Source organism: Corvus hawaiiensis, chromosome 9 (assembly GCF_020740725.1).
Source record: "Corvus hawaiiensis isolate bCorHaw1 chromosome 9, bCorHaw1.pri.cur, whole genome shotgun sequence".
Lineage (NCBI taxonomy): Eukaryota > Metazoa > Chordata > Aves > Passeriformes > Corvidae > Corvus > Corvus hawaiiensis.
Window position 1 is genome coordinate 22,785,294 of NC_063221.1, and position 17,247 is coordinate 22,802,540.

The 17,247-nt window shown below is 38.8% G+C and overlaps 1 protein-coding gene across 9 annotated transcripts in view; it reads left to right on the forward strand.

Annotated features, from left to right (window-relative positions):
• ST3GAL3 (ST3 beta-galactoside alpha-2,3-sialyltransferase 3) overlaps positions 1-17,247 on the forward strand; it is a 189,868-nt gene that overhangs the window by 72,066 nt on the left and 100,555 nt on the right. For all 9 annotated transcript variants that reach the window (XM_048312278.1, XM_048312276.1, XM_048312274.1 and 6 more), the window contains one exon: positions 7,324-7,416. In XM_048312278.1, the coding sequence (XP_048168235.1) occupies positions 7,324-7,416 (93 nt within the window). The remainder of the gene's footprint in view (positions 1-7,323; positions 7,417-17,247) is intronic.

A 17,247-nucleotide genomic window follows, 5' to 3' on the forward strand; every position in this document is an offset into this window, starting at 1 on the left:
TGTCCAAAGAAAGCATTGCCCATTTGTAGATGTAACAAATGAGGGTTGGTGATAAAGAATTACAGGTTACAGCAACAAAATTATGGCATTGCAATTTGTCTTCCTCCATCCCTTTGGCCAAAAATGGGTGTGATAGCTGAGCATTTTATTTCCTATTAGACTTTTAATTGCCTCACTTCTTATGGCAATTGCACTAGCAGTGGTTTTTGAGAGGTGTTTAAATAGAGAATCACAGCATTTAGTTTTTGCAGGTTTTGAGAATCACATGGCCTAATATCAGGGAGCACTATAATTTCTGGCTTTGGGGAAACAAGAGTTCATTTATACATTTTTTAGAAAGTTCTTGAGAAAGGAGTTCAGCTAGGAATTGGAGTTGACTGCTGAGAGAGTTTTTATTGACTACTGAGTCCTAACATGCCCCATCTCCAAACAGCGTGGTTATCTTCCATTACGTTATCCTTGTCTCCTGTCTGTAAAGCCAGAATGCTGATACTTATCACTGAGAATGGAAACCCAGTAATTTTGGACTATGGAAACTAGAATAGATAAAAGTCCAGCAATATACATTGAGGAATTGTGTTGATTGTCAGCAAGTTACTTCATCATTAAGTTATAAGTTTTTTGTCCAAAGATTAGTAAATTATCAAAAACTCAGGGAGCAGTCATCTTCATGTTTTTTTTCTTTGTTTGGTAAGCAGCTGCCTTCTGTGAAAATAAAATTTCTGTATTTCATGCTTTTTGTTTAGTCTAACAATTGGTATTCTATCCAGTTGTTTTTTCCTTTCCACGTTTCTTTAAAAACACAAACAAACTCTGGAATGGACTGTTTTCTTTGCTCCTCATCTGTGTCTATTTGAACACAATCCTGCTTTTTCTCTGGGCTACTAGTCTTGAAGGTAAGATGTAACCAAAACAGAATCTTTTTTTTAAAAAAGGGAAATTTTACAAAAACCAAAGGAGATCAGGTGGTCAGGGATATTACTCAATCTTGGAGGAGCATGCAGCATGAGGTCACATACAAAATGTGCCATGGACTTTGGCTGGGTTTTTTTATCTTCATCCTTTAAATCTGGATTTTGTTAAACTCAGGATTTTGTTTCTTTATTTACTTACTTAAACAAACAAAAGCTGTCTACCTTGAAAACTTCTTACTCTTTTTTCCATGAGGATCCTGACACTTTTTAAGGCATTGATAAAAGGTTATTAATTGAGAAGCTCCAGGCAGGGTTCTTGGTCCTTGGAACTATAAGGGATGGTACAATGAGATACTCCTTTCTGATAGAGAAATCACTTATAGCTGTATTTCTTAAGATGTTTATGCATTTAGCACTGCTGAGACTAATCTGAAATTCCTTCCTCTGCCTAGTGATCTAATTTCTACTGTTGCAAAGACCAGGAATGGAATTTAGTAAGGAAGTAGGATCCTCATGATTTTTTTGTGAGTGGAAGCCTTTTCAGTGTGTTTGTGCAAAGATGGCATTACAGAGGGTGAGTGGCATTGCAGTGTTACTGCTCTGAGCTGTCCCTGCCCCTCTGCCTGCCCTGCACTTCCCAAGGGCAGAACTGGCTTCGTGTCATCTCTTCCTTCAGGGCTGGGAAGGCGGGTCATGGGTTCTGGTGGAATGTCTTCCAAACTTTGTCGTCCTGGGCCAATTTAATGTAACCTAATCTTCTTCAGCTGCTGTTCTTGAGTAATCCAAATAAATAAATAAAACTACGTGTTGATTATCATTGTAAATTAATTTCATCAGAAGCCACAGTTCTTTGTAGAGAAGCAGAATTTACCATTCATCATGTCATTTTAGAAGCAGGGATTTGGTCTATCTTTCCTTGTATTTGGCCATACAACCTCCTTGGGGAATTTGCTTACATACTGGAGTAACATTTGAAAATATTTACATTTATTTTGCTGGCTATAGGGCAATAGATGCAGTTCCCATCTCTTTCAATGTAAGCATTTTGCTTTTCGTCTTCTTTCTATCTACTCATTCCTTTCTTTTGTTTGTTTACTTTTTCCTCAGATGGAAAATAGCAAACATCAAATGATCAGGCTGTGTAATTCTTTGAACCCAAGTTTGCAAACTTGTAAGAGCTGTAATTGGAGCTTCTTAAAATCCTGGTTTGGTGTTTCCCAACCCGCACTGTGCTCCTGGTGAGCATGGATCTCCAGCCACGTACCCCAGGGGAGGGTTCTGTGGCGGTGTCTTCCATTCCAGGGGATTCCCCCTGAGTGACATGATGGTCGTGACTCTACTTATAAAGTCAGATGTGGAGATGCATTTTTTCAGTCCCCTGCTGTTACTGGTGTATGGGATTGACTACTCTGTAGGTGAACGTAAATTACTTCTCCTCCTCAGGCTGAGTAGCAGTAACTGAGGAGCTGCATCACCAAACCTTCTGAAGGTGTCCTCCCCTGCCTTTAAGTAAACTGGTGGTATTTTCCCTATCAAATGGAATTCACTGCTTTACAAGCTTATATGATATTATGAAAAAGAATATGAAGGACTGGAAGCTGTTTATTTGTTAGGCTATAAGTGATGTACAAAACAAATACTATTCAGTTGTCTGTGTCCTTTTGATGTTAGTTGAAATACATACAAATGCACACCCTAGCCATTCTGCATGTGTCTTCAGTAGTGTCTTTTTTGGAGCAGTCTTCCAATTTTGAAGCAAATCCCCTAACTAGTTCTTACTGTATGCTGATTGAAATGTATCCCTTGGCTTATTTGAGGGAAACTGAACTGAAAGTTTTATTCCAGGAATCTACAAAATTGTCTTTTGGCCAACACTGAGCCATGACTGTATGTGGTAGATACATCTGACCCAGGGAGTCCTACCTAAATTAAAATGCTCTGAATCTCACAGGGTATAGCTATGGGGTCTCAGCATTAACTGTTTTCATTTAGTGATCCGCAAAATTATGTGCTAATATTATTTCATTATTGCTTCATAACACCTCACTGTGTTTTATATGCCTTCATTTCATGTTCTCATCCCATCTCCTGTTCATTCTTCATGTATCATGACATACACTTTGTAGAGCTGCTCTGTAGGCATAACACTCAGGTTATTTTGAACCGAAGAGAAAGAAACCCCAAGAAGGGTCAGCCCAGAGAGCTCATTGCCAAGAACTCCTTTTCCTTGTTTCAGAAATGTGTCAGTTCATATATTTTATGTGCAAGAGTAGCAGCAAGAGACATCAGTTCTCAAATAAGATGATCTCAAGTAGATGAAGTTTTTTGATTTTTACAATCCACAATTTAAATTCCATGGGAAAGGGAAAGCATCAAAACTGTCTCTTCAAGCAGATTTTGTAATATTCAATTATATGAGCTTAGTTGTGGCCATTACTTTAGTAATCTAAACACTGAGTTGTATTACTAACTTCTTTTTAAAAAGGATTTAGATTCCAGTCTTATGAGGATGACATGATGTCCCTGATCAGGACACGATGAAGGAATTAACCATGGTGACGTTTTCATATTTGAGATTAAAAGAAGGCACACATCTGCCAAATGCAAGCAGAAGGAAAAATCTTGTTACTTTTTCTAAATCCTCTGAAAGCAGCTGGATTTTTAACTTATCCAAATTGTGAAATTTTGTTAAGATTGATGTCCACATAACAGTGTAGAGAAGCACAGAAAATCTTAAGAATTCAGGATGTGTGCTGGTCTCATAAGAGAAAAGTCAGGAAAAAAAAAGCAAGGGTGCATTTTCTCTTCAGCGGAATAAGCCAATTACTTCCCTTTAACTTCACCCTCATGCAGGCACTTGTTTAAAACAGCAGATGTTTACAGTTACTGACTGATTTGTTTTTCTCATTTATTCTGGAGCAATTTTTTACTTTACTAGGTTTCTCCTGCAGCAAATCTGAGCAAAATTTGAAGGGTCCACAGTGTCATCTAATTATATTATTTTTGCTGTCTCCACTAGCTCTTTAACTACCTCAGCCCAGCATGAGCATCAGGAGCTGGAATAATGTAGCTGGACCTGGAAGATGTAGAGATTTGCACCCTTCTGTCCTAAGCATCATGATGGTTCTGGCTGGCTGGATTATCAGGATGGCCTTGGAGTTCAGGCACAGTAATGGGGCTAGAGAGATGAAGCTGTTTACTAGCTTCTAAAGCACTAAGAAAGTAATAGTGTTTGGTTTTCCCATTTGGACATAAAAACATTGTCAAAGAAGCAGCAATATATGCAGCAATATATGCAGCAGTGTGGTAGGCACATTGTCATCAAATACAAAGGAGACGCTTATTTGTAGACTTCAGTTCTGTACAGCTCTTTTATTACAGTACCATGTACTACTAACACAGTGTGATTTTTCAAAGTTGGCTTTGTTTGAAAGGTGTGTAGTTCTCGATGGGATACTTCACGCAGGATGTTTTGCATCCTGATTTATGGAAGACCGATCTCTGCAAGATTTGTAGATCTTGCAGAAAAAAATACCCACAAAGCAAATGTATATATCTAAAGGGATGTTAACTTGGAAAGCTTCATCTGGTAGCAGGATGGTAAACAGCAAGGCTGTATCCAGCCTTACTCTAAATTTGCTCTGGGTTACACCTACTAGGGGCTTATCATTATGAGCATGTTGGCAGTGACAGTATGCAATGCATATTTCAAAGAGATTGAACAAATAAAACATGTCCCTAGATGGATTTAAAATGTAGAGTGCCCCTTTCTAGTTTTCTGTAGCTTGCTGACTCAAAATGCGGCACGAAGAAAGGAGATGAGCAAATGTTGAATGATACGAGATGGCAGCTACAGTTGGCTTGGAGAACTGTTCTGCCTTTGGCACTTTGGATCATGAACTTCATCACATCCAAGAAATGTTAACAGCTCGGCCTGGGGGCTTTAGCAGCTCTGAGTGTCTTTGTGGGTTTGTGGGTTTGTTCTGACAGCTCCCCCCCCCATCAGGATGCAGAGATTGGCATTCTGTGGGCTCACAATGCAGGAGGGTCTCAGCCTGCTATTCTTGTGCAGAAACACCATGATGGGCATCTGAGTGACATTTTAATTTGATAATGAAAGCGCCATTAAATCAGAAAAGAGAAAAATGCCTGTGCTTGTGGCACAAGATATTTTGTGTGACCACTGAGGTCATTTGAGACAGGCCTGCTGTTGAAATAGTTTTACAAGTTTGCCAGCAATGACTCACTACCGTGGTGGCTGCAGATAAATTCCAGTTGCTTTCTACTTGTTTTTGAAGATTTTGGTATTAGGGGTTTCTGTATGTTGCCTAAACAATAAAATTCTAGCAATGCTTAGGTTTGCTTGATAAAAATTAAAATTTCCCACATTTCTTTGTATCTGAAATGCTCCAACAAGCTGTGATCCATACATCCTGCTTTCCCTTTTGTCTGTGTCAGGAGATATACTTTAGCACCATTAGAACCTTCTGTTTTGTCAGCAACAGGCCTTTGCTTCATGTGCCTATTTATAAAGAGATCCTGACTGGCGTAAGAATGAAAATTATTTTGGATGCTCGTGTCTCAGATGTTTTCTCATCTCTCTCATTTAGAGAAATGTATTATGATATCACATCATCACCTATGGAATCCAAATTAATGGATTTGGGTTGTGCTAGATAATGTTACACCTGTCTCTTTCTCTCCATGTCTTTATAATATATTTAGAGATATCTAAACTTTTATTGTAAATAATTGACAGTGTAAATGGCCAAATGTATTGTTCTGCCATCTTATAGTTAAGGAATTTTGATAGTAAAATATTACATGTTTGGACCATAGCTATGCAGGATATCTGTGGCAGAATTAAATAGGATCCGTGTTCTTAAGCTTTTTATGGTGCTTTTTAGCTTACAAGGTCTTAAGAAATTAAATACTTCCAGTGACTATTTATCTTCTCCAGTTTATTTTTCTTCCTGCTGTTGAAGGTTTAGATTTTTATTCAGCAGAAATAGATTTTATTCTTAAAGAACCATAGAGGTTCTGTATATATCGATATATTTGGAATTACAGGGGTTCTGTATACAGAGAGACCAGACCATTCTCCCGTAGTTCCTATAGGAGGTTTTGTACTGTATGCAGCTAGTTGTAAAATTGTTTGTCCATCTATTGTTCATGTCGTCGGAAGTGGCTACTGGCCTCTTGAGAGGTGATGCGTGACCAGTATGAGAAGAATAGTTACTGTCAGTTCAGCATGGAGTTACTGTCCTTCCTATATGTAATTTTCAAGCTCTCTGAATCCACATTTGTTGCAGTTAGCAGTAGTTTGCTGGTTAAGTGATATTGGTGATGCCTGGGAAAGAACATGGTTGTGATAATAACAGGCTCTTCAGAACTGATTTTGTGGAGCTGCTCTGTGGATGTGCACTGTCACCTTCATTTGACTCCTACTGTTAAACTGGAGGAAAAACCTTTCATTACCTGCCTGTTGCTGATAATGATGTAGCAAGAACAGCGTTATCGATGGAGTCTTTGCAGCTTCCACTGAATGTTGAGCATGGAACTGTAAATGCTTTTTATGTTGTTCTTTGAAGGAATATTAACAATTCTCATATTGTGGCTGACACGAAGATATCTAATGTTACTTTGAAAGCACAAGTGAATTAGCCTTTGTAATGCTTTCATGAAATGGATAAATGTAAAACTGTTGCAGGTGGTGAACAGGGAAACAAAATGTTTTTTTCAGATCACTCAGTAGACCTATGGTAAATGTATGTGCTAGACTGAAATATCTTTAATTAAGTTGCTGATCTTGTTTCTGTACAGAAACTGAATGAAAAAAACACCTTGCATATTCTAAATTTGGCCCAAGAGTCACTAGTCAAGCTGAATTCAGACATACCTCAACAAAGTAGCAGCAATGTCATCTCTTCCAAATACTGAAAGCACTTATCCCTTGATGATACCCTGCCAGAACTTCTTGGAGCTTTGTTTCAAATTCCTGAAACTATCTTTAAGTAATCTTCGAAATAATAGTTTTCTATAATTTTAACTTTGATCATAACTTAGAAAAGTAGCTAAAGCAAAGTGCTGTTTATGTCTTTTTTGCTTTTGAAAGGTTGAAGTCTAAATGATATATTGATATTTTTCTTGATAGCTATGAGATTTTCCTTGCTAGCTATGAAAATCTTTCAGCAAAACTAGTGGTTTAGTGGTATTTCAGATCTCTTCACCTCTCTCCTTTGTTTGTTGTTCTGCGATGCCATAGTGCAACAAATAAATAATGATCTGTGTTTGCTATTACTCCCTGCAGCTGTTTTCTGCAAAGTGATAAGGAGAAAAATTACTTGGATGATTGCAAAAACTAGTTCATAGCCAGAAGAGTCCTGATTCTGTACTCATTTTTCCACAGGCCTCCAGAACTGGCATCAAAGTATGCCAATTTCTCTGAGGGAGTGTGCAAGCCAGGCTATGCATCAGCGCTCATGACTGTCATCTTCCCAAAGTAAGTAATCACTGTGGGAGTTTTTTCCCACTTCCCCATATGACTTCTCATCCTTCAAGGTAGGTGATGGGCAGAGTTTGTCTTGAAAAGTGTCATTACTCTGTCACTTGATTGGTTCAAAGAGAGACCGGTGTTGAAATTCTGGACTATTTGAGTGGTCAGTGGCAGTGGCTTAGTTGACTTCAGTCCGACTAGGACTTTGCTCAAAGAGTAGAGGCTTCTGGATGTTGAGTAATAAAACAAATTATGTTGTCTGTGCATGATACAAATGTGTGGTTGAGCTCCCTGCTAATACCAGATGATGCAGTGCTTTGGAAGCTTTGGTCATGGTTATCTGGAGTAGATGGTAAAGTGTGATGTTTTGTTGTTGGTTGGTTTTGGGTTTTTTTGTTCTTGGGTGAACAGGGTAGAGCATCCCTCAGGTGCCTGGAGTTTGTAGAATTGCTGGGAGACAGTTCAGAAGATACACTGGCAGGAACATTAATCTGTTGAGGCTCAAGGATTTCAGTTTGGTTCATCGAGTGGAAAATTTGACCATTGTACAAGCTTCTTGTACACGTGGAAGAGATGCTGTGGTGCAATGATCTCTTTGGCAAAAGAGGTTGAGGACTGTTTAACAGAACTGGCACTTTCCCAAAAGAGATATTTTATTTCTTTTGAGGAGGGAATTTCCATGACCTGTGCATCTAAAGGTTAGGTTGAGTGATCACAGCCTTCAAGCCAAGCCTCAAACTGGTGGTATCCTTCTGTCTTTGTTTTTGTTGACAAGCATGGTGTCTGTAAGCTTTTTTAAAATAAAAAAATAAATCTGACATTGCCTTGTTACCAGTAGATACTACAGACAAGCATTAAAAACAAAGCAAAACACTAAAGTTCTCCATCACCAGTGTAAACCGAACAATTATCAGTATTATCTTCTGTGAGAATTTTGGAACTCTGGTTAGAATATAAATACTAGAACTGAAAGTGAGTGCTTTTAAATCTGTGTTTGTGTACATGTGAAATGTAAATAGTATAGAGTAGGATGAACTCATTATTACAAAACTATTAATCTTATTTTAATTTTAAAAATACTTTGGCTTTGAGAAGGAGGTTTTCAGCCTCCTAGAATCTGAAGTGATATTTATTCTCTCCCTCAACAGCTGCTTACAGATCTCTGTTCAGTTACCTTCTCCCAGTAGTTCACAGCATTGAACTAATTCCATGCAAAGGGGTACAAACGTGTCTCTAGCCGAAGCAAGGGGTTGTTGTCTTGGTCATACACTGAAAAATCATATTCACAGTTTTAAAGACAGCATCTCACCAGGTAATGTTCAGGTGCTCATCTAACATGGACCCTAAAATTTAACTAATGTTGACGTTTTTTCCCGTGGTGTCTTGGGTTTCTTTATGAGTTGAGTTCTGTGTTGGACATTTCATTATTTTACTGAGTACTGCTGTAAGGATGGCTGACCAGTAGTTCTGAAAAAAATTCCATGCTGCACTTAAAATTCTTTTTCTTCTACAACTTTCCTTGTAGTCAGAGAACTATGCAAAGTTAATATTACCAAGCCAGATATTCAATATATTTAGAACTCTTAAAGCCAAATTCTCTTGCTTGTTCATTTAAAGATTTGAGCTGCATGGCTTCTTTTATTCTAGCTTTTGTTTTCAGTTGATTGTGTCATTAGGAAACCATCATCTCTACAGCTGACATTTTTTAGGCTTGGTCTTTGCTGTAAAATGTGTGTTTTTGTTGGGTGTTTTTAATATTTGGATAACGTTGGTTTGGCTGTTTTCAAGCATGAATAAAATGAATAAATGTTTTCCCATTTTAAGGTTCCTGACTTCTTAGTGCGATTTTAAATGTAAATAGGCAAAATATAGTGGAAATAGTTGAAATAGAATAAATATTTCTCAGAGGTTGTAGCTCTTCTTCATAAGTGTTTTTTTACTGGTAAAAATGAGAGTTCAGACTTTACCAAGCATGAGCAAGCACTGGATGGATTAAAGAGCAATGCCCTGAGAAATCCAAAAATGTGGTTGATGGTAAAGAACGACTAAATGTTTGTTTGTTTGTTTGTTTGTTTGTATGAGGTCCTCAGTCAATCAGTTCTCATTCTAGCAATGTTTGATCCCTTCATCAATAATCCTATCTGGAAAAAATCCCAGGTTGTAGAGTACTAAATAAAAGGTCAGTTACTTCTAGAGAACAATCTGGATTCCCTGATTTAAATGGCCAAAGTCCAACAAAATATATGCTAATATATCCAACATGAAATAAAACATCTGGGAGGAACAAATGCAGATTATACTTTCAAGACAGAAAAAAACCTGTTTTGGAAACAGAGAAACCTTCACATTATCTTAACAAAATACCATTTCTGAAGTGCTATTTCAAGTCGATATGTGCCCAAATAAGTTGAGAATTTTGTGTGAAACACCAACTTAAATTAAAATACAAAACCTTACAATCCAACATTTCTAGAATACTGTGTGCAGTTTCAATGGTAAAGTGTGAGAAGGGAGGGGCAATAAGAGATGGAAGAAAAGCCACAAAAATGAACAACGACTTGCTTAAACAGTAAAGTAAACAAGACTCCTAGAAATAAGTCATCTTTCTGAAGCAGAAGTTGTATCCAAATGAGGAGAATAGGAAAGAGCATTAACTTTGGCAAGTTAAATATAAACCATAATGAGGTAGAGCAAAAAAAATGTTGAGGAACAACTTTGTAAAGACATTAAAAAAAAATAATAAAGCTTTTTGTCTGTCAAAGGCAGAAAGCCTGTCAGATATCCCGATGAGCTGATAGATAGTCATAATATCACATGTGAGCTAAGGGAAGGTAAAGCTGTAGCAGAGAAGTTATTTGCATTGGTATTCACTGCAGAACAGTTCCCCTGTGGACCCTTCATTTCCAGGGGACAGGCTGGGGGAAAGTGACAGAAGCTTGACATTTTGGAGTGAATTCCTAGCACAAAGAATTGCTAGGAAAAGTTCTCACTTTGTGAGGAACTCGGTGTTGAAGTTGCCGAGTTACACACGGTTGCGTATAATCATTGCTTAAATTGGCCTTAGAATGGAAGAATGAAGAGCAGCAAACGTGCTGGGCTTTTCAAGAAGGGTCTAGGGGGTTGTTTGGGAAAGTGGAAGCTAAGAGCAAGCCTGCTTTCTGTATCAGGCTCTTCTTAGAACCTAAAAATAAAGAATAGAATTAGTGCTTGTACACAGATAGAGAGGAGACAAGTTGTCTTCTGCAGCAGGAGCTTCTGCCCTATAAATCTGCTTGTGTTGTTTGAATGACTGGATTAGCGTTTGATAAAGGTGATTTAACTAATACGTGTGGATTTCTTAGATAAACCATAATACATACACACACACACACATACACACAAAAACCCCAAGCAAACCGACCCCAGCCCAAAAAATGAAAAACAACCAGACATTTGCTGTTTCAAAGATTTTTGGAAAATTAAACTGGGTGTAATCCTTAGTGATTAGGTAGTGACTAGGTAAATAGCAGAAACTGTATGGAAAAAATAAGAAGATTGGACAGTACAGGGATGTTACTCCTGGAGTCCTCTGGAACAAAGTGTGCTGGGATCTCTGCTGTTCCAGGTGCTCATAAACTACCTGGAATGGAGGATGAATAATAAAGCACTGACATATTTTTCCAGGTGGTAAGACCAAAGGCTGACTGTGAGGAATGTCAGAGGGATCTCACAGTGGTAAGTGGTGGGGCAAGAAAACAGCTGGCCAAATTCAGTTCTGATAGATACAACATAGTGTTTGTGGAGAAGACTGATCTGACAGTTTGTGGTGTGTGGTGGACTTAGTTGTGCCTTAGTTATACTCTGTGAAGTAGAGCAAGCAGAGGGTATTCACAAGCCTGTATAACATACTGAATGACATGGTTTGATAAGATTTGGAGATATTAAATGCAAATATTGTGCTCCAGGTTCAAAATAAATAAAGGTAAGTGCTATTTCATGCTATTCCCAGTTACATTTTTTTGAGAATGGGCTCCATAATGAGCAAAAGATTAAAAAAATAAAATATACTCTTAAGTATTCAGGCATGGAGCTCTCTAAGTTACATCCTAAATGGATGTTGAGGGAAGCATGTACCTTGACTCTGTTTCTTAGGCTTTTAACTGGAGTCAAGTATTGGGCAAAATGGATGCCTGGTCTAATACGTTGGTGCCCATGCCTTTCTTTTCTGGTTTTTTTTTCATGATTATGCCTTAAAAGCAGAGTGACATCCCTTCAGAAAAACATGCTGTAATCTGAGTCATGACAGTGGCTCCCCCACCAAGAGAAATGGGTGCATGATCTCAGTCCTGCATCTCAGTGTAAGGTCTGGCCAGCTGGGCTGCGTCTGCTGCTCACGGTAAATGAAGGAGTTATCTAATTTTTCACTTTCCAGGATAGTACAATTCTGCCTCTTGCAAATCTCCCAACAGCAGATAATCACTCAAAGTGCCTGAAGTAAGGTTACTGGTTTCAGAATGCTACAAAAAAAATGGCAAGTATGTTTGGTAAAATGGCATCAGTAGGTCAGTGAATTAGACTACTATGTTCAGTGAATTATACTGTTTTAGTTGGTCTGAGGTCACCTACAAGTCTGGAGTTAATGCTTTGACCTTTTTGTAGAAGGCACTAACTTGTATTTGCAGTGGTAACCCTGCAGTCTCCTGCATGTCTGGCCTTGCTGTGGAAACGATGCTGCCTGTGTACAGCTCTTTCTATGCCCTATTCTTTATCAAATGAGAAAAGAGACCTCTGCCCACAGTTTGTGGCTGATGTGCCAGCCTGAGACAGTTCAGCTACTCAGTACTCAGCTACAATTTTCCAACCACAAGCTCTTGTAATTTGGCAGCTAATAATAAAAATTAGAGGAGGCGGTAAATAGGGAATGTCTGCAGCCTGCAGACTTGTGTATCTGTGTTTGGTAGGGGAACATGGCAAAGATTTATTTAAAGAGTATCTGAATGTATTTCAAAATAAGGGAGAAAGGGGAAGTTCAATATACAACAAATCTGTTGGTGTTGTGACCAAAAGAGTGAATTTATCATTTGTGTTTTAGATACATAAGACTATTTTTGCACCAAGGATATGACTGTAAGCATCTTCTAGTCAATTGGTGCTAAGAAATAGCCTTATATGAATTACAAACCTCTTTAACTCAATTCATAAACAAAATCAGTTTGGTTTGTTTGATTATCCTGGTGTGAACTTTCTATTGATTAGCAATTGGTGTTTTCTTCACAGTCATATTTTTTTCCCCTCTTATTTTTCAATACTCTAGCCTGCTCTTCACTCAGAGGATATGGTCTCCTGTCATGTAAAGTCTTCTGGGTTTATAATTTCATGCTGAATTGCTTCTTTGTACATAAAGTTCAAAATCTTTAAAGCTTTCATATCAGCAGAGAGTGCGTGACACAGATTTATGCCAGCCATAGAAATTTCATTGGCTTTCTCTAAAGTAATTTTTTTGTGGGTCTTTTTTTCTGATGTTTAGTTCCCCCTTGATTTTGTAGGTCATAGACTCCTGTGCCTTTCTCCATTTCCACAGGCTGGGGGAGCATAGATGGGACAGCACCAGATGGCCTTTCTTAGAGTGTAGACTCCTGTCTCCTCCGCATCAGAGCTTGGCAAAAATTTCTTTGCTATTGCTGTCTTACAGATATGGTTTTGCAGCTTTTATACTTTAGGGAAAAAAACCCACTCTTATATGCAAATAGGCGATAGGGACTTTGGGTGGAACTGGAGCTTCAGCAAGGGCTTTAGTAGGAGTCAGGATTATTTAAAAATGTGGTCCCCTGATCCTAAATATTTCCACATTCATTTCCATATCTCCTTTCAGGAAGCTGTGCTTCTTAAAACAACCACACAATAGCACCTGTCCATCCCACACATTTCTGCTTTGTTGTTTAGATATTCAGAAAAAAAACATTCTAAAAAGAGAATTTTTAACCCTTTCTTAGAACTGACTTTATGCGTCTGTCTCTGTGCCTCATGAATTACTGCCATGCCCAGCATGGGCTTGTACTGAAGTGACAGGGCATGAGCTCAGTGCTTAGGGGCTGTCAGTGCAGGTGACGGCTGCTTCTTCTGTGATTAACTATTTAAAGAGAGCAGAGGAAGGAGAAGGATGGCAGCTTCATGTGGTTCCTGAGAGCTCATGAATAAATAGGCTGGATAATTAATGTGCCACTACATTGCTACAGGATTGCTACAGGGATTAAAAACTGTTGCCTGACTGGTGTGGCGCATCCGCTGCATAGCTTGGGATCTCTTCAGGTGCAGTGGGTAGTATATCTTAATTTTTTAAGAGATATAATATATATGTATATATATCTCTCTCTAATATATATACATATTCAGCATATATAATATATATATATGCTGAATCAGTTATTGACAGTAGGGTTTTTTTGTCTTCTAAATGTAAGTATAATGTACATCTCATTTTGAAGCACACTGAGGTGGTTAGTTTTGGTAATTTGAGCTGTGAAAGCAGCTTGTGTTCAACGAAGAGTGGACACATCTCAAGACTTCCACTGAAGCCAGGGTGCCTGTGTCCCAGACACTGCTGTGAGAAAGTCTTCTGCTTTCCTTCGAAATGAGATTGCTACTGCTCTGGGAGTGGGGAGTACTCAAATCCCTGTCCCTTCTTTAAGTCTCTTGTTCTGTGCCTGTGCATTCATTCAGGAATAGTTTGTGATGGGGACAAAGGTTGTTTCAGAGCTCACAGTTACATTTGGAGTTCCAGTAACTGCTGTAATCACAGCTCTGAAAGGAACTTTGTGGGTGCCAGTGCCCAAAAGGGTGTTTGAGGAAGCTGGACCTGGAATCTTCATCACACCTCTCACCTGTCCCCACATCAAAGACTAAGGAAATATCGTTGTTGCATTATTGAGGTTTGAATTTAAAGGGACAAGTTGAAGCAGGTGTATTTTCTTCTAAGCAGTGCTGAACATCATCAGTTTCCCTCATTTTCTTGGTTAACTCTGGCTAAAAGAGTTCAAGACTCACAGGAGGGGAAAGGAGGAATAAAAGAGAAGTTGTTGGCGCCCTGATCAGTTAAGCTGTCAGGGTTTTCCATTTCTCCAAGCCTCCAGGCTGTTAAATGCCTGGCCTGTGCCAGGGGCATTGAAGCATGCTGCTGCTCACCCTTACCTCCTGTCACCTCCTTAGTCTGTGTTTTGTAAATCCCAGGCTAAACAAACATGCAAGCCAAAACACGCACCCTCTCAAATCGCTCCTGGTGTCTGGGTAGCACCTTCCCATGCAGATCTCTCTGGCTTTTCCAGTAACACATCTTCCCATGCGCTCAGCTGCTGTCCCACTGTCACTGCTGGCAAGAGGAGTATTTTGCGCTTCTCTACCTTTCTTTTCTTGTGAGTTTTATGAAGTGGTGCCTTTTTTCTCCCTTATATTTTGGTTCCAGAAAAACTTTCTCAGCTTTTTCACCTCTGCAGTTAGTGTGCTAGGTATTATATACAATTTGAAGGCACTTACTAAGAGGATGATTTAAAAAAATATCTATTAATGTAGATTTTGAGTGACAGAATTGGGTCAGAGTATACAACAGGTCTAATTCCTATGTTTGTTTTATTGTCTTGGACTCACTTGAGAGATTTAAATCTCTCATACTTCGGCCTAAAGGTGACAAGTATGTTATCTCACAAAATGTTTTTGCTGTGGCTGTCTCTCGTGAGTATACAGCACAGTCTGTTAGGAGACATTTGCTTTCAATGTTCAAACTTGGATTGTAGTCTGAGCTCTTTTTGCTATTTATAACTGGGCCAATTGGATTGCCCTTCACAACACCCTGACTGCCTCAGTCCCTTACACCTGCTTTGTCTGTAGGAGCAAGCTGGGATTAAGAAGCAACATTTGATAATTCATGTCCAGAGTGTTGCAAACCTCTGGTACTGAAGTGGTGGTAACCAAAGCTTTGTTTAAAGTTTGGTCATACAGCTTAATTTCTCTGTGGCAGATTCCCTGCATTCATTTTTTATTGTAGAGAACAGTGCTTGGGAATGTAATTCCATAGAGGAGCAGATGAAACTGGACACAGAACTTCACTGCTAGCTCTGAAATTCATGCACTGATTGACCAGCTGGAGCTTGTACTTCAAAACAAAATTCAGTGGCAGCAGCTTATTGCTGCACTTCTGATGGTGTGCATGCTGCTGCAGTCAGGTTGAAGTAGATATGGCACAGTGTAACAGTAGATGTAAAAAAGAAAAAGAAAAGGCTCTGTTTCTGTGTCTGCATCCCCACTGTTCGCATAAGGAGTTTGTGCTGCCCTTTGTGCTACTCCATTACCTGAGTGAGCAGAGCTGCCTGTGCACAGTGCAATGAACTGGGGAAGCAAAATAATCCTTATAGCTGAACATGAGTTTTTCCTCCCCCATCCATCTACTCATTTTGTGCAAGATTATTTTTAATCCAGACCAGTTCACTGATTCAGTTTGTGAAATTACCATATCATTATACAAACCCTGCCAGGAGCGCAGCTCGAGAATTGAAGAGCTAAGGTGATGGCACTGCAAAAACTTGATCAGCCAGCCTGGGCACCAGGATAGGGACGTGGGGAGCTGATGGTCAGGAGGTAGAGATTAGACATATGGTTTCACCTTCAGTTCATGTAGGTTGTTCTCTTTATCCCAAATTGACTTTTTAACCTTTAAACAAATGTGTAAATTAATACATGCAATTCCCATGTGCTGATCATGACAGTAGATTCTGTATCAGAGCCATTTTTGGTGCTAAAATCTCTCATGTTTGACCTCTCTCAAGAGTTTAAAATGAAGTATGTGAATCCGTGTGATGTGCAGGCTTTGTGACTGAAAAATATGTCTTCAGTGTCTTTTTCATGACTCTGGAATGAAGTGAGACTATAAAATGAAAGCTGGAACATGGACACAGGGACTTTACTGAGCATGTGCCTTTCTGGCTTTGAAAAAGATGCAGAGCATATGTGTTCTTGCTCTAATATGAGTACACTGCATCATGTGTTAGAGTGGGAACAGGACAGGTTTGTTTGTTTTGAGGGTGGTTTTTTTGTTTGCTTCTTGTTGTTGTTTTCCAGAATACCAAAATTATTTCTAAATTATTATTTCTAAATTTCTACAAAAAGAAGGACAGCTTTGCAAATGTACAAATAAATAACCATGTTTGCATGAGCATGTAGGATCGTAATAGAAGCAATAAACTTAATTCATGCCACCAAATGAGCATATTTTATTGTGCATGTGTGTTTGGGCTCTGTTGCTGTGGCCCATCTGCTCTTAAAGCTATACCAGTAAGAATGTTTGACTTCCGGGAAAATCTTGCCAGAAAGATTGCTTGAAGAGCTAAATCCATTTGAATGAAGGAAAATACCAGTGAGCATGGAATGCAAGAAATGAAAAATATCAGTGAGCTTGAAGGTTAAGCTGTAATATCACTGCGGTTTTGATATACAAGTCTTACCTTCTTTTCTCTTCCTCACATTCCCATAAGAAAATGTTTTTATCTCTTTTGATTAAAACTCTGACTTTGGCTTTGTGAAGGTTCTTATTTATTGGTCCAGGCCACCATCTCCCCAGAGCCCCAAGTAGTTTCTTGGTACTTTTGAGACTCTGTATGTCACCAGTGATTTCCTCTTGCCATAGAAAAGTGTGTAGCTTCCCTCAAAGTTTTCTGAATTGCCTTCAAGGGTGGATAATTGTTCCTTCTGAACTCCCTACTGGTGGCTTTCATCACATTTCCTATCTTTGGGTAGATTTCAAGTCAAATTATTTTCCTCTTCTGTCTTTCTCTCTCCTCTATTACTGCTTGCTCTGTTCTATTATTGAAA